The sequence below is a fragment of the Mustelus asterias genome, chromosome 7, assembly GCF_964213995.1.
Source record: "Mustelus asterias chromosome 7, sMusAst1.hap1.1, whole genome shotgun sequence".
NCBI lineage: Eukaryota > Metazoa > Chordata > Chondrichthyes > Carcharhiniformes > Triakidae > Mustelus > Mustelus asterias.
This window is the reverse complement of record NC_135807.1, coordinates 7,133,691-7,149,711: the sequence shown is the minus strand read 5'-3', so window position 1 is coordinate 7,149,711 and position 16,021 is coordinate 7,133,691. Positions and strand designations below refer to the sequence as shown.

General features: G+C 44.5%; 1 protein-coding gene across 2 annotated transcripts in view; it reads left to right on the top strand.

Moving 5' to 3' along the window:
* Positions 1 to 205: 205 nt before the first annotated feature.
* LOC144495553 (desmocollin-3-like) overlaps positions 206 to 16,021 on the top strand; it is a 50,538-nt gene continuing 34,722 nt past the window's right edge. Inside the window, exons 1-6 of one of the 2 annotated variants that reach the window (XM_078215644.1) lie at positions 206 to 314; positions 621 to 732; positions 10,545 to 10,638; positions 12,288 to 12,490; positions 15,375 to 15,500; positions 15,615 to 15,770. In XM_078215644.1, coding sequence (XP_078071770.1) covers positions 691 to 732; positions 10,545 to 10,638; positions 12,288 to 12,490; positions 15,375 to 15,500; positions 15,615 to 15,770 — 621 coding nt within the window. In that variant the 5' untranslated portion in view covers positions 206 to 314; positions 621 to 690. Of the gene's footprint in view, positions 315 to 552; positions 733 to 10,544; positions 10,639 to 12,287; positions 12,491 to 15,374; positions 15,501 to 15,614; positions 15,771 to 16,021 lie in introns of both variants that reach the window. The other variant, XM_078215645.1, reaches the window with a different exon arrangement.

Genomic DNA, 16,021 nt, shown 5'->3' with positions numbered 1-16,021 from the left:
ATCTATACTTCTCCATTTCATCACAGCTGCCGGGGTTGCTCTATGCTCACAATGGAGACAGGCCAGTTATCCACGCACACAGACACAGAGAATACTACCTGACTCCCCGCCCTGCCATTGACACAAGGGGTGTGGAGGCCCCACCCCCTGTTACTCACCTGGAGCCTCGCCCAGGTGAGACTGACAGAGAGAGGGTGGGGACAGAGAGAGGGTGGGGACAGAGAGAGAAGGAGGGTGGGGCTGCAGAGACACAGAGGCTAAAGTCCACAGAAAACTGACAGGCAATTGCAGGGAAAGCAGCAAAGCCACCACAGGTAAACTTACTTAGAGAAAAAACTTTTTAAAAATAACACATTTTTCACACACATACACTCCCAAACTTTACTCATTTTTTAACACCTTTTTTCCCCCCTCAGGTACATAACACATTTACACCTGAATCTACACAGAAACTTTATACTTTTTTACATATACACAAACTTTATACTTTTTTACATATACACAAACTTTATACTTTTTTCACATACACTCCGAAACTTTATACTTTACCAGGTACACAGAAGCTTCCTACTTCGCCAGGTAGACAGAGAGATTACATTGTTTCCCTCTCTCTGTCACAGGAGGGTCTCTCTCACGTTAACTCCAGGAGGGATTGCTTTTCGGCTGCATTACAGTGAGGATCCCGGGCTAATGGCGGCGGTTACTCAGCGGGCACCCTTTCTGCTGCTTCTGGTAAGAATCTACACTCACTCTCCGCTCACCTCAGCCTCCCTTCATCCCCAAACCCGCGCTCCCTGTTTGGGATTTTTTTTGACGGGAAAATTGGGACTGGGGCTCTCCCGCCGCTGAAGAAATTGTTCACAAATTGTTTTACAACCAAACCAATCCTTAGCCAGGGAGAAGGTGAGAGGGGTTCTTTATACAGGGAAGGGGCACGTTAACAATTAGCTGCCTGCCTTTAATATTTTAAACATTTTAAGGGAGGCTTTAACTATTTATGTAATATTTTAAACACTCTAAAAAGACTTTAACAATTAACTGCCTTTCTTTAATGTATTAAACATTTAAGGAAGAATTTGACAATAAGCTGCCTTTATGTAATATTTTAAACATTTTAAGAAGACTTTAACAATTGGCTGCCTTTAATATTTTATGATGTGGAGATGCCGGCGTTGGACTGGGGTAAACACAGTAAGAAGTTTAACAACACCAGGTTAAAGTCCAACAGGTTTATTTGGTAGCAAAAGCCACACAGAGCCTCGAAAGCTTGTGTGGCTTTTGCTACCAAATAAACCTGTTGGACTTTAACCTGGTGTTGTTAAACTTCTTACTGTGTTTAATATTTTAAACATTTAAAGGTGACATTACTCTTTAACAAATAGCTGCCTTTATTTAATATTTTAAGTGATATGTACTTTTTCTTTAAAGTAAGAATGAATGAATGATTCGGTGTTCATTTTATTTTGCAAAGGTAACTTTTGATAAACTTTATATCTCCATAAATAAAATTAAAGCAAGTAAACTTCACTTGTAGATTCAACCGGGCATTCATGCACCTCACTGCTGATTTGTGGTCTTATCTGTTGCCTTGTTTTCCAGTTTTATATTCTCCAAAAAAAAGATGGTTTATTCATTAACATTTGTAAAAGTGCATTTCGTAATAGAACAGTTTAATTCCTTTCGAAAGGAAATGTGGTGCTCAGTGTGCCTTACTAACTGACAGTTCTGGGGTTGTTTCCAATATTAATGTATGTTGTTTTGCCAATGCACTGTTCAAAGTTCATTTCAATGTGTGCGAATTAGTCTTTCTTCTCGACCACCTGGACTGCTTTAGCAATTATATATATATTTTTAAAAATCATTCATTAACTAGGCTGTAGCACAGTGCCCAGTTTCAAGATTTAGTTGGAGGTTGCTATCCTAACAGAGTTTTAGTTTTGATGCCTGTTTGGATATAACATTGAACACGGGGGATGTAATTTTTGTCTTTCGACAATAAAATTTGCGACTGCTGCAATGTTGCCACAATATCAGCCTTTTCTTTTCATTGGTTTGTGAAAGAAGGCGAGAGTAATTTGAGTTTCATTTTTGAAAAAAAAATGTGATTTTTATTCTCTGAATCGCAAGGAAGTTTTTTTAATGACTTGGGTGGCCAGGTGGCACAGTGGTTAGCACTGCTGTTTCACAGCTCCAGGGACCTGGGTTCGATTCCCAGCTTGGGTCACTGTCTGTGTGGAGTTTGCACATTCTCCTCGTGTCTGCGTGGGTTTCCTCCGGGAGGTCCGGTTTCCTCCCACTGTCCAAAGGTGTGCGGGTTAGGCTGATTGGACATGCTAAAATTGCCCCTTAGTGTCCTGAGATGCGTAGGTTAGAGGGACTGGTGGGTAAAATATGAAGGGATATGGGGGTAGGGCCTCGGTGGGATTGTGGTCGGTGCAGACTCGATGGGCCGAATGGCTGTACTGTACTATAGGGATTTATTCTAGTTTCTGCCCTGGTTGCTGTTTAAACCAGGCCTTTAGTTCCTTTAATATTGACTACGTTAGGAGGTATTAATACAGAAATTTTGGTTTTCTTGTGAAGCATATGAATTATTTGATTGCATAAGCATTGGGGTTATTAACTGGATGGCTAAATTTATAGCTAAATTGTCTTTGTATCTGTGCATCTGACATACTGCTTTTGTTCTTGGAAATTGTGTAGAACCCCGGTTAGACCATAGCTGGAGTGCTGTGTGCAGATTTGGTTCCTTGACCTTAACAAAGACATTATTGCCATAGAGGGAGTGCACCAGGGCAGGTTCGCCAGACTTCTCACTGGAACGACGGAGGTTGAGGGGCGACCTGATAGAAGTTTACAAGATTGTTTTAGCATGGACAGAGTGGATAGTCAGATGCTCTTTCCTAGGGTAGAAAAGTCAAGTACATAGGGAAAAGTTTAGAGGAGATGTGCGAGGCAAGTTTTTTTTACACAGCGGGTGGTTGGTGAATGTGTGGAACGCGCTGCCCGGGGAGGGGGTGGGAGCAGGTACGATTGTGGCATTTAAGGGGCATCTAGACGAATACATGAAAAGGATGGAAATGGAAGGATGTGGACTAGGCATCATAATCGGCGCAGGCTTGGCAGGCCGAAGGGCCTGTTCTTGTGCTGTACTGTTCTTTGTTCAAGGACGGTGGGATGGCGGGACTGTCCTATGAAGAGAGATTGGGCAAACTGGGCCTGTATTCTCTTTGAGAGGTGATCTGATTGAAGCCTGCATATACGTGGACAGGGTAGATGTAGACGAGGCCATGCCCCTGGTTGGGGAATCCAGAACTGGGAAGACACAATTTCAAAATAAGGGGGAATACATTAGGATCGAGATGAGAAATATTTTTACTCTGAGGAATGAAAGTCTTGGGAATTCTCGACCTCCAGAAGGCTGTGGATTGAAGCATTGAGTATGTTTAAAGCAGAGACTGGTATTTGGAAATCTGTGAATGACATAAAGGGAAATGGGGATGGTGTGGGGGTAAAAGGCATTAATGTGGATGATCAGCCATGATCATATTGAATGGCAGAGCATGCTTAATGGACTGAATGGCCTTCCTATGTTTCCCCCTATTCCTCTTGCTTGGGGCGGCACGGTGGCACAGTGGTTAGCACTGCTGCCTCACAGCGCCAGGGACCCGGGTTCGATTCCAGCCTCGGGTCACTGTCTGTGTGGAGTCTGCATTTTCTCCCCGTGTCTGCGTGGGTTTCCTCCGAGTGCTCTGGTTTCCTCCCACAGTCCAAAGGTGGGTGGGTTAGGTTGATTGGCCATGGTAAATTGACTCTAGTGTCAGGGGGATTAGCAGTGGTAAATATGTGGGATTAGGGGAATAGGGCCTGGGTGGGATTGTGGTCGGTGCAGACTCGATGGGCCGATTGGCCTCCTTCTGCACTGTCGGGATTCTATGACATTTGCCCTTTTTTTTGTTTTCCATATGGAACTAAATTTTTTGACATCGAGAGTGAATGGGGGTTACCTACATTGAGCTGATGGCCTCCACATGGTTTGGGGAGGTGGGGGGAATGGGAGACAAATGCCTGCCCTACACACTTTAACAAGCTCCCTGTCTCCATGGTGCGGTCAACAGATCTGGTCCTTGCACCGGGGAAACTTCCCCTGTGTTGAGAATTCACCAGCATTATCCTGATGTGGCGCTCCCCAACTGCAACACCTGGACCCCACGGGGCCAGGAAAATCCAGCTCTTCATATGAACTTCTAGTTAGTGGTTTTGATCGAGAAGTAATTCTAACGCATTTCACTGCAGCTTAAACCTTTTAGTTTCACAAGTCCTGAGAAAGGCAGAATCATAGAATCCCGACAGACCGAATGGCCTCCTTCTGCACTGTCAAGTCTGCAGCGCCAACAATCCCACTCAGGCCCTATCCCCATAACCCTTCATATTTACCCTGCTAATCCCCTGATATTAAGGGGCAATCCATGGCCAATCCACCTAACTGTAGGGGGAAGCCCGAGCACCCAGACGAAACCCACACACATTGGCAGAACATGCAAACTTCACACGGCCACCCAAGGCTGGAGTTGAACTCTGGTCCCTGGCACTGTGAAGCAGCAGTGCTAGCCACTGTGCCACCATGCCGCCCCTCAATTTTAAGAGTCAACCACATTGCTATGGGTCTGGAGTCACACGTAGGCCAGACCAGGTAAGGATGGCGGATTTCCTTCCCTAAAGGGCATTAGTTAAACAGATGGGTTTTTCCAACATCTTAGAAACCCTACAGCACAGAAAGAGGCCATTCGGCCCATCGAGTCTTCTCCGACCACAATCCCACCCAGGCCCTACCCCCATATCCAGCCACTAATCCCTCTAACCTACGCATCCCAGGAAACTAAGGGCAATTTTAGCATGGCCAATCAACCTAACCCGCACATCTTTGGACTGTGGGAGGAAACCAGAGCACCCGGAGGAAACCCTCACAGACACAAGGAGAATGTGCAAACTCCACACAGACAATGACCCTAACCCTAATTCTAGAATCCATCGTTAAGGATGAGATTTCTAAATTCTTGGAAGTGCAGGGTCGGATTAAGACAAGTCAGCATGGATTTAGTAAGGGGAGGTCGTGCCTGACAAACCTGTTAGAGTTCTTTGAAGAGATAACAAATAGGTTAGACCAAGGAGAGCCAATGGATGTTATCTATCTTGACTTCCAAAAGGCCTTTGACAAGGTGCCTCACGGGAGACTGCTGAGTAAAATAAGGGCCCATGGTATTCGAGGCAAGGTACTAACATGGATTGACGATTGGCTGTCAGACAGAAGGCAGAGAGTTGGGATAAAAGGTTCTTTCTCAGAATGGCAACCGGTGACAAGTGGTGTCCCGCAGGGTTCAGTGTTGGGGCCACAGCTGTTCTCTTTATATATTAACGATCTAGATGACGGGACTGGGAGCATTCTGGCCAAGTTTGCCGATGATACAAAGATAGGTGGAGGGGCAGGTAGTATTGAGGAGGTGGGGAGGCTGCAGAAAGATTTAGACAGTTTAGGAGAGTGGTCCAAGAAGTGGCTGATGAAATTCAACGTGGGCAAGTGCGAGGTCGTACACTTTGGAAAAAAGAATAGAGGCATGGACTATTTTCTAAACGGTGACAAAATTCATAATGCTAAAGTGCAAAGGGACTTGGGAGTCCTAGTCCAGGATTCTCTAAAGGTAAACTTGCAGGTTGAGTCCGTAATTAAGAAAGCAAATGTAATGTTGTCATTTATCTCAAGAGGCTTGGAATACAAAAGCAGGGATGTACTTCTGAGGCTTTATAAAGCACTGGTTAGGCCCCATTTGGAGTACTGTGAGCAATTTTGGGCCCCACACCTCAGGAAGGACATACTGGCACTGGAGCGGGTCCAGCGGAGATTCACACGGCTGATCCCAGGAATGGTAGGCCTGACATACGATGAACGTCTGAGGATCGTGGGATTATATTCATTGGAGTTTAGGAGAGTGAGGGGAGATCTGATAGAAACTTACAAGATAATGAACGGCTTAGATAGGATGGACGTAGGGAAGTTGTTTCCATTAACAGGGGAGACTAGGACGCGGGGGCACAGCCTTAGAATAAAAGGGAGTCACTTTAGAACAGAGATGAGGAGAAATTTCTTCAGCCAGAGAGTGGTGGGTCTGTGGAATTCATTGCCACAGAGGGCTGTGGAGGCCGAGACGTTGAGCGTCTTCAAGACAGAAATTGATAAATTCTTGATTTCTCGAGGAATTAAGGGCTATGGGGAGAGAGCGGGTAAATGGAGTTGAAATCAACCATGATTGAATGGTGGAGTGGACTCGATGGGCCGAATGGCCTTACTTCCGCTCCTATGTCTTATGGTCTTATGGTCTTATGGACCCAAACCGGGAATCGAACCCAGGTCCCTGGAGCTGTGAAGCAGCAGTGCTAACCACTGTGCCGCCCTGTGTCTGGGTCTGTCCATGTATGACCCATGTATGGGTCTGTCCATTTTCCCCATTAACTACGACAATGAAATATTTACAATTATTGCACAATCTGGATTAAGTGTTTTCTGCTAGCAGTAAATGTGTAATTTCTTTTTACTGTTTCATTTGACTTGGATTATAAACTGTTAGATTTTTAAGCAAAGTTTTAGCAATAATTTCCTGAAATTTAAGAAGCAGCACCCTGAAAATGTATCTCATTCTTTACCTGCGGAACATTCTCATGACGTTTTATTATGTAGGTCGATGGGGAAATGATGGGTAGTGATCATGTCATTGCATGAGTAAGCCTGAGGCCTAGGCTAACGGGGACATGGGTTCAAATCCCACCACGGCAATCGTGGAAATTAAATTCAATTAGTAAATCTGCAATATAAAGCTCAGTATTGGAGACCATGAAACTATCATTGTTGAATGGGGCGGCATGGTTGCACAGTGGTTAACACTGCTATACCACAGTGCCAGGGACCCATGCTTGATTCCTGGCTTGGGTCACAGTCTGTGTGGAGTCTCCCCGTGTCTGCATGGGTTTCCTCTGGGTGCTCCGGTTTCCTCCCACAGTCTGAAAGACTTTTGATTTGATTTATTGTCACATATGTTTGTGTACAGTGAAAAGTATTGTTTCTTGTGCACTATACAGACAAAGCGTACCGTTCATAGAGAAGGAAAGGAGAGAGTGCAGAATGTAGTGTTACAGTCATAGCTAGCATGTAGAGAAAGATCAACTTAGTGCGAGGTAGGTCCATTCAAAAGTCTGATGGCAGCAGGGAAGAAGCTGTTTTTGAGTCGGTTGGTACCTGACCTCAGACTTTTGTATCTTTTCCTGACAGAAGAAGGTGGAAGAGTGTATGACTGGGGTGCGTGGGGCCCTTGATTATGCTAGCTGCTTTTCTGAGGCAGCAGGAAATATAGTCAGAATCAATGGATGGGCGGCTGGTTTGCGTGATGGATTAGGCTACATTCACAACCTGCTGTACTGCTGGCTAGGTGCATTGGCCATGCTAAATTCTCCCTCAGTGTACCCGGAGTGTGGCAACTAGGGGATTTTCACAGTAACTTCATTGCAGTGTGAATGTAAGCCTAATAGTCACTAATAATTTATTTAAGCTTTAAAACTTTAAATTTACTTTAAAAGCCCATCTGGTTCACTGACATCCATTAGGGAGGGAATGTATTTATGTTTTGTTGCCTGGTTACTTGTTGCATGCATACGTACGTACATCCCTCCAGCAGTCCGTCATTAGTGTGGGTTGTAAGAGTTGACGGCTGCTTTACTTTATAGTATGTTACTGAGTTTTGCAATGTTCCAAATTCTTGTTTGATCATCTTTTTATTTAACTTTTCTGAATGTGTTTTGACGAGGCAGCAGTCGTAAATTTCACTTCTTTGAAAAATACAGATAATTTGAGATGTTGCTGCGATTTCCTCAAATTGACTGCAAAATCCAAATGCTTTTTAAATCGCCCCATTTCTGAAAAAATAGATTTCCTGTTTGCACTTAGTTTTCTGTTTGTTTCATTTATTTACCTATCGGGGTGGGATTTTTGGGGCGGGATCTTTGCGGCTCAGGCAAGATCAGAAATTCTCACCCGACGTCAGTGGAGATTTCCGTTGCCGGACCCTCGCCCGTTCCGATTCCGTGGCGGGTGAGGTGGTAGAATTCAGGCCTTTTGGTCTTTCAGGGGATTGAGGGATATGGGGATTGGGTGGAAGTTGTGGGGCGGCACAGTGGCTAGCACTGCTTCCTCACAGTGCCAGGGACCTGGGTTCAATTCTGGCCTTGGGTCACTGTGCAGAGTCTGCACGCTTCTCCCCCCCACCCCCTGTCTGCGTGGGTTTCCTCCCACGCTCCAAAGATGTGTGGGTTAGGTTGGGAAAAAATGGGTACGGGAATAGGGCCTTGGTGGGATTGTGGTCGGTGCAAACTCGATGGACTGAATGGGGGATTCTATGATTCTAGGACTCTAAGTTGAAGCCCAACCTCAGCCATAATCATTCGGAATGGAAGGAGGCTCAATGGGCTATTCCCGTGGTGTTGCTCCTGTTCCGTCTACCTCTTGCTTTAGTTTGGTTGAGGGCACTGATTGTAATTCTGTGCACTTACGGACAGCACGTACCATTTCAGTATCTAATCTGCCTGTGGTTTGTCTCCCATGGATGAGCATTTGTTTGCCATGCCCTAATTGCACTTGAAAAGATGCCAACTTGATGACTACAATGTGGGCGTTGTTTGGGTAAGCTAAATAGGAACAGGGTGAGGCCATTCTATTCCGTGAACGGGTTCTATGATTTAAATTTGACAGTGGCTGATCAGTGGGGAGGCGGTGGTATTGTCACTGGGTTAGCAATCCAGAGGCCCAGGGCCTGTGGATCTGGGTTCAAATCCCTCCATGGTAGATGGTGGAATTTGAATTCAATAAAAATCTGAAATTTAAAGTCATAACCCCATCTAGGAATACATTTTTAAAAATCTGTACCTCAAGTTAAATTACTCGGATTTTATTTTTGTTCCATGTTGCTCGATACCATTAGCAATGATTGATTATCTATCAATTTCAATTGATAATAAGAACATAAGAAATAGGAGCAGGAGTAGGCCATCTAGCCCCTCAAGCCTGCTCCGCCATTCAACAAGATCATGGCTGATCTGATAGTGGGTTCAGTTCCACTTACCCGCCCGCTCCCCATAACCCTTAATTCCCTTAATGGTTAAAAATCTATCTATCTGTGACTTAAACACATTTAACGAGGTAGCCTCTACTGCTTCATTGGGCAGAGAATTCCAAAGATTCACTACCCTCTGGGAGAAGAAGTTCCTCCTCAACTCTGTTCTAAATTGACTCCCCCGTATTTTGAGGCTATGCCCCCTAGTTCTTGTTTCCATTGTAAGTGGAAATAACCTCGCTGCTTCTACCCTGTCTAGCCCCTTCATTATCTTATATGTCTCTATGAGATGTCCCCTCAACCTTCTAAGCTCCAATGAATACAGGCCCAGTCTACTCAATCTCTCCTCATAAGCTAACCCCCTCATGTCCAGAATCAACCTGGTGAACCTTCTCTGTACCCCCTCCAAAGCTAATATATCCTTTCTTAAATAAGGGGACCAAAACTGTACACAGTACTCTAGGTGCGGCCTCACCAGTACCCTGTACAGTTGCAGCGTGACCTCCCTGCTTTTATACTCCATCCCTCTCACGATAAAGGCCAACATTCCATTTGCCTTCTTGATTACCTGCTGCACCTGCAAACTAGTTTTTGTGATTCATGCACAAGGACCCCCAAGTCCCTCTGCACAGTAGCATGTTGTAATTTTTCACCGTTTAAACAATAGTCCATTTTACTATTATTCCTTCCAAAGTGGATAGCCTCACACTTACCAACGTTATAATCCATCTGCCAGATCCTTGCCCACTCACTTAGCCTATCCGAACCGGAGCACCCGCAGGAAACCCACGCAGACACGGGGAGACCGTGCAAACTCCCCACAGACAGTGACCCAAGCCGAGAATCGAACCTGAGTCCCTGGCGCTGTGAGGCAGCAGTGCTAACCTCTGTGTTGCCCAATTGATGTCAATATTTATTTTGTTTTTATGATTTGAAGTTGTTATTTCTATTAATCTATAAATGATTAAGCATTTTCTATAACGCGTTATGAAATTTTTGGTGCAGGTTAAATGTATTTAATCTTGATAATGGGTAGTGAACAAGCCTGACTTGTTAATCTTGTGGCCCAATGAGGTGAAGGAGCTGAAAGTGGCCCACTTACTAGCCTAGGTTCCCCATCATTGTTGTAAGAATCTCTTCTGCTTCCTAGTTATTTTTAATGATGGATGACTTCTGAAATGTCGATTTATCTTTGCAGTTGCAGGTGCTTCATATTTTCAGAATTTTCTGTTTGATTTTTCAGCACTTTTTAGCTAAATATTTGTTGTCGTATTTTAATGTAAAAGTGATGGTGCACTGATCCTTTCATTTGAGCTCCACTTTTCCCAGTGCAGCACTTGGGAGTGCAAAGTTAATTTTGAAACTAAATTTGATCTAATTTTTGTTTAGATGCTCACAAGGCTTGGTGAGGCTTGTGTCAGCAAATCTGTCGATGTAACTGTGCGTAGTGGGGACATTGAGAAGCATCAAGTGATTTCAAAAGGTAACACAACTGATGTCTTGTGTATATCTCTATTTTTCTTTGCTCTACCACTTACAGCTGTACTTTCAGCAACCCAAAGTCCAGAATTCCTGCCCTAACCCCCTCTGCCCCTCGCTGTCCTCCTTATAAAAACCTACCTCCTTGACCAAACCTGTCCTAACATCATCTTATGTGGCTTGATGTCAAGTTTTGTTTGATAATGCTCCTTGGGGTGGTTCGTTGTGTTCAAACGGTGCTATGTGACTGCAAGTTCTTGTGATCACAGAATCCCGAGAGTGCAGAAGGAGACCACTCGGCCCATTGAGTCTGCACCAGTTCTCTGACAGAGCATCTTGGCCCTATCCCCGTAACCCCACGCATTTACCATGGCTAATCCCCCTAACCTACACACTTTGGGACACTAAAGGGAAATAGTCAATCCACCTAACCTGCACACCTTTGGATTATGGGAGGAAACTGGAGCACCCAGAGGAAACCCACACAGACATGGGGAGAACGTACAAACTTCACACAGTCATCCAAGGTCGGAATTGAGCCCGAGTTCCTGGAGTTGGGAGGCAGCAGTGCGAACCACTGTGCCTCTGTGCTGTCCTTAAATAGCAGGAGGGCAAAAAGATAAAAGTGTCTTAATTTGTTTGGTGGAATTTGAAACTCCTCAGATCTCTCATTGGCTTCTTCCATTTTACTTGGATGTGGCCACAATGCCTCTTCCAGGTGGGTTTTTCTGACAATCGACAATGGTTTCGGGGTCATCAGTAGATTCTTAATTCCAGATATTTTTTATTGAATTCAAATTCCACCATCTGCCATAGCGGGATTCGAACCTCGGTTCCAAAACATTAGCTGGCTTTCTGGATTAATAGTCCAGCGATAATACCACTAGACCGTTGCCTCCCCAAATACACATGAACCTTGAATTTTCCATGGCTGTGGGTAGCACGTGCACCTATTGATTGGAAAGTTAAGGGGTCGCCTTCCATGTTCTTCATCCATGACCATTGCTCGTTATTGACAGACCAGCTGAAGGCATGTTTACATAAGAACTAGGAGCAGGAGTAGGCCATCTGGCCCCTCAAACCTGCTCCGCCATTCAATAAGATCATGGCTGATCTTTTTGTGGACTCAGCTCCACTTATCCACTCACTTACCATAACCCTTAATTCCTTTACTGTTCAAAACTTTATTTATCTTTGCCTTAAAAACATTCAATGAGGTAGCCTCGACTGCTTCACTGGGCAGGGAATTCCACAGATTCACAACCCTTTGGGTGAAGAAATTCCTCCTCAACTCGGTCCTAAATCTGCTCCCCTTTATTTTGAGGCCAGGTCCCCTAGTTCTAGTTTCACCCGCCAGTGGAAACAATTTTCCTGCTTCTATCTTATCTATTCCCTTCATAATCTTATATGTTTCTCTAAAATCTCCTCATTCTTCTGAATTCCAATGAGTATAGCCCCAGTCTACTTTCTGGAATCAACCTAGTGAATCTCCTCTGCACATGTTAGGAACTCCGCCTGAATGCTTTTTATTAATCTTTTCTTCATGCTTTCCCATCTCTATTGGTGTTCCCAATAGCGTAGCCTTAAGATGCATCATGAGCAATGAATTAAAAATGATGTTTCGATGGCCCTAAAAGTTTTTTTTTTTCACAGTGAATTTAGGGTGTTGCCAAACAGAGACTCTTCAAATCAGGACCAGTGATGCGGATTTTGGTGTGAAACCTGATGGTTCCTTGTTTGCAACGCATGCTCTCCACTTTGAACCACGACGGACCTTTGACATTGAGCTGCAAGATTCAGCGTCATCAATGCAATGCACAATTCATGTCCGATTGTTGATTCAACCGCATGTGCAGGTAAGTAACTTGCTTCTTTTAACCCCTTCCCTAACGATTTACCTAATACAGGAGTTGGAACATCTTGTTGAAGTTGTACAGGACATTAGTAAGGCCACACTTGGAATACTGTGTACAGTTCTGGTCACCCTATTATAGAAAGGATATTATTAAACTAGAAAGGGTGCAGAAAAGATTTACTCGGATGCTACCTGGACTTGATGGATTGAGTTATAAGGAGAGGCTGGATAGACTGGGATTTTTTTCCCTGGAACGTAGAAGGCTGAGGGGTGATCTTATAGAGATCTATAAAATAATGAGGCACATAGATCAGCTAGTTTGTCAATATCTTTTCCCAAAGGTGAGGGAGTCTAAAACTAGAGGGCATCAGTTTAAGGTGAGAGGGGAGAGATACAAAAGGGTCCAGAGGGGCAATTTTTTCACACCGAGGGTGGTGAGTGTTTGGAACAAGCTGCCAGAGGCAGTAGTAGAGGCGGGTACAATTTTGTCTTTTAAAAAGCATTTAGACAGTTAAACGTGGGTAAGATGGGTATAGAGGGATATGGGCCAAACACGGGCGATTGGGACTAGCTTAGTAGTTGTAAAAAAACAAAGGGTGGCATGGACAAGATGGACCAGAGGGCCTGTTTCCATGCTGTAAACCTCTATGACTATGATTTCAGTCAATCAGGCTCATACCATCGAAACCATTGTCGATTGATTTAGGAGTAGGCCACTCGGCCCCTCGAGCCTGCTCTGCTATTCAATAAGATCATGGCTGATCTAATTGTAACCTCAGCTGCGGAATTCTGAAATGGTGAAGTAGCTGAAAATGTTCAGCAAAGTTTTAACATAGCCAAGTTTAACAGTAAGCAATGCTATTTTCTTTCTTGGCCACACTTGACCACATGGGAAAGCAACCCAATTCCTGCACTGCTTTCACATCATGTAGCTTGGACCCTGGATTTGATTTATTATTGTCACATGTATTGGAATACAGTGTTGTTTCTTGCGTGTGATATAGACATTTCATTCATAGAGTACACAAAGGAGAAGGAAAGGAGAGGGTGCAGGATATAGTGTTGCTGTCACAAGTAGAGCAAAAAGGAAGATCAGCTTAATATATGATGGGACATTCTGGGGTGCGTGGGGTCCTTGATTATGCTGACTGCTTTCTCAACGTAGTGGGAAGTGTAGACGGAATCAGTGGATGGGAGGCTGGTTTGCATTAGTCTGACCACTGTGTGCTGGTAGAGGGCTGTCCAGATACATAGGCCATGGACCATTCTGCTTCAATCAGGTTCTTCCAACAAAAGAGAATCTAGTCATCTCCCTTGACATTCAATGGCATTACCATCAGTTAATTCCCCAATATCAAAATCCTGGGAGTTACCATTGACCAGAAACTGAAGTGTACCAGCCATATAAATAATATGGCTGTCAGAGCAGGGCAGAAGCTGGGGGTTCTATGGGGAGTAACTTGCCCCCTTACTGTCCAAAGACTGTCAAAGCTACAAGGCACAAGTCAGCAGTGTGATGTAATACTCCCCATTTGCCTGGACAAGTGCAGCTCCAACAACACTCAAGAACTTTGGCACCATCCAGGGCAAAGTTTTGTTGGCACCCCATCCCCCATGTAAGCATTCACTCCCTCTGTCAGCGAAGCACAGTGGCAGCAGTGTGTACCGTCTATCTACAAGATGCACTGTAGCAATTTGCCCAGGCTCCTTAGACAGCACCTTCCAAACCCACGATCTCTACTGTCTAGAAGGACAAGGGTGGCAGATAGCTGGGAATCCCACCACCTGGAGGTTCCACTCCCAAATCACTTACCATCCTGACTTTGAAATATATTGGCCATTCCTTTTACTGTCATTGGATTAAAGTTCTAGAACCCCCACCCTAACAGCATTGTAGGTGTACCTACACCACAGGGACTGCAGCGATTCATGACAGCTCCCTTCCTTGCTGCTCAAGTGCAATTAAGCATTGGCAATAAATAGTGGCTGAGCCTGTGACATCCACACCTCGGGATAGAAATAAAAATCAAAATTCCATCTATCCTCTCGGGTGATCCACTGGTGTCCTCGTCAATGTCTATTCCCCTCAGTTAACATCAGTTTGCTCTAAGGAAAAAGGAACTCCACACTCAGAGAATCGATGACTACATTTCCTGCATTTTTCTTTATTCTTTCTTTGCTTGTGGGTGTCGCTGGCTGGGCCAGCATTTGTTGCCCATCCCTAATTGGCCTTCAACTGAAGTGTCTTGTTCGGCCAATTCAGAGGAGCAGTTTAAGAGTTAACCCCATTGTTGTGGATCTGGAACCACATTGGATAGATTCCTGCTCTGAAGATCAGTACTAAACCAGATGAGTTTTTTAACGAGAATTGATAGTTTCATGGTCACTGTTAATACATTACCGAGACTAGCTTTGTATTATTTTATTAATCAGTTCAGCCAGCTGCTTTGGTACAATTTGAACGCATGTTTCTAGTCTTCATGGATTACTAGTCCACTGCGTCACCAGGTCCTGGTGATTCGGGTTCCTCCCACCGTCCAAAGATTGGGTTTATTGGCCATGCTAAATCGCCCCTTAGTTTCCAAGGGTGTGTAGGTTAGGTGGATTAGCTGTGGTAAATGCATGGAGTTGTGGGCGATGGGGCATTGAAAGGGGTGGTGGAATAGGGTAGCCCAGAGTGGGGGAGGTGGGGGGCTCGGTAAAATGTTCTTATGGAGTAGGTACAGACTCGCTGGGCTGAATGGCCTCCTTCTGCACTGGAGGGATTCTCTTATGTTGGCGTCCTTTCAGAAAATACATCATTGTCTGTGAAGCATTCGGGGCATCCAGACTCTGTGTAGACCAGGTGAATTCACACTGCTTGCGTTGTGCTTAATATTTTTCAGTCGATACAATGGCCTGCTCGAGTTCGACGTGCAGTCATACTGCGGCGGCAGAAACGACGCTGGAGACCTCTTCCGTTTTCTATCAATGAAGCTTACAAAGGACCTTTCCCCAAGCTTGTCCAAACTGTATGTAAGCTACAATATCAGTTAAAATTAAACTAATCTCAGTTAAACAAAGGGAAAAAAAAATGTAACCTGTGTTTAAGTTTAATTGATTTTTGATTCTTTATGTATTTTCAGATACAATCAGAGTATCAGCAGAATTATACCATGATCTACCAGCTACGTGGACAAGGAGTAGATCTTCCTCCGACAGGTGTCTTCAGTATCGAATCCAATAGTGGGAGAATATTTCAGAAGAAGGCTGTGGATCGTGAAGAATACCCTGTGTTGCGCGTAAATATCTCTGACCTTTTTTATTCCATACTTGCAAAAGTGATTCAGCCCAGAAGATATGTTCCTTTTTCTTAGCTGCAGATCCTCAAGGGTGAGATTCACATTGTGACTTGAGATCAGTCAAGGTGACGGCCTGGCTTTTGCACTCAAGAGCTTACAGTACAAAGAGATGCCCTCCGGCCCATCGTGTCTGTGTCGGCCATCAAACACCGATCCATTCTCATCCCATTTTCCGGCATTTGATCCATAGT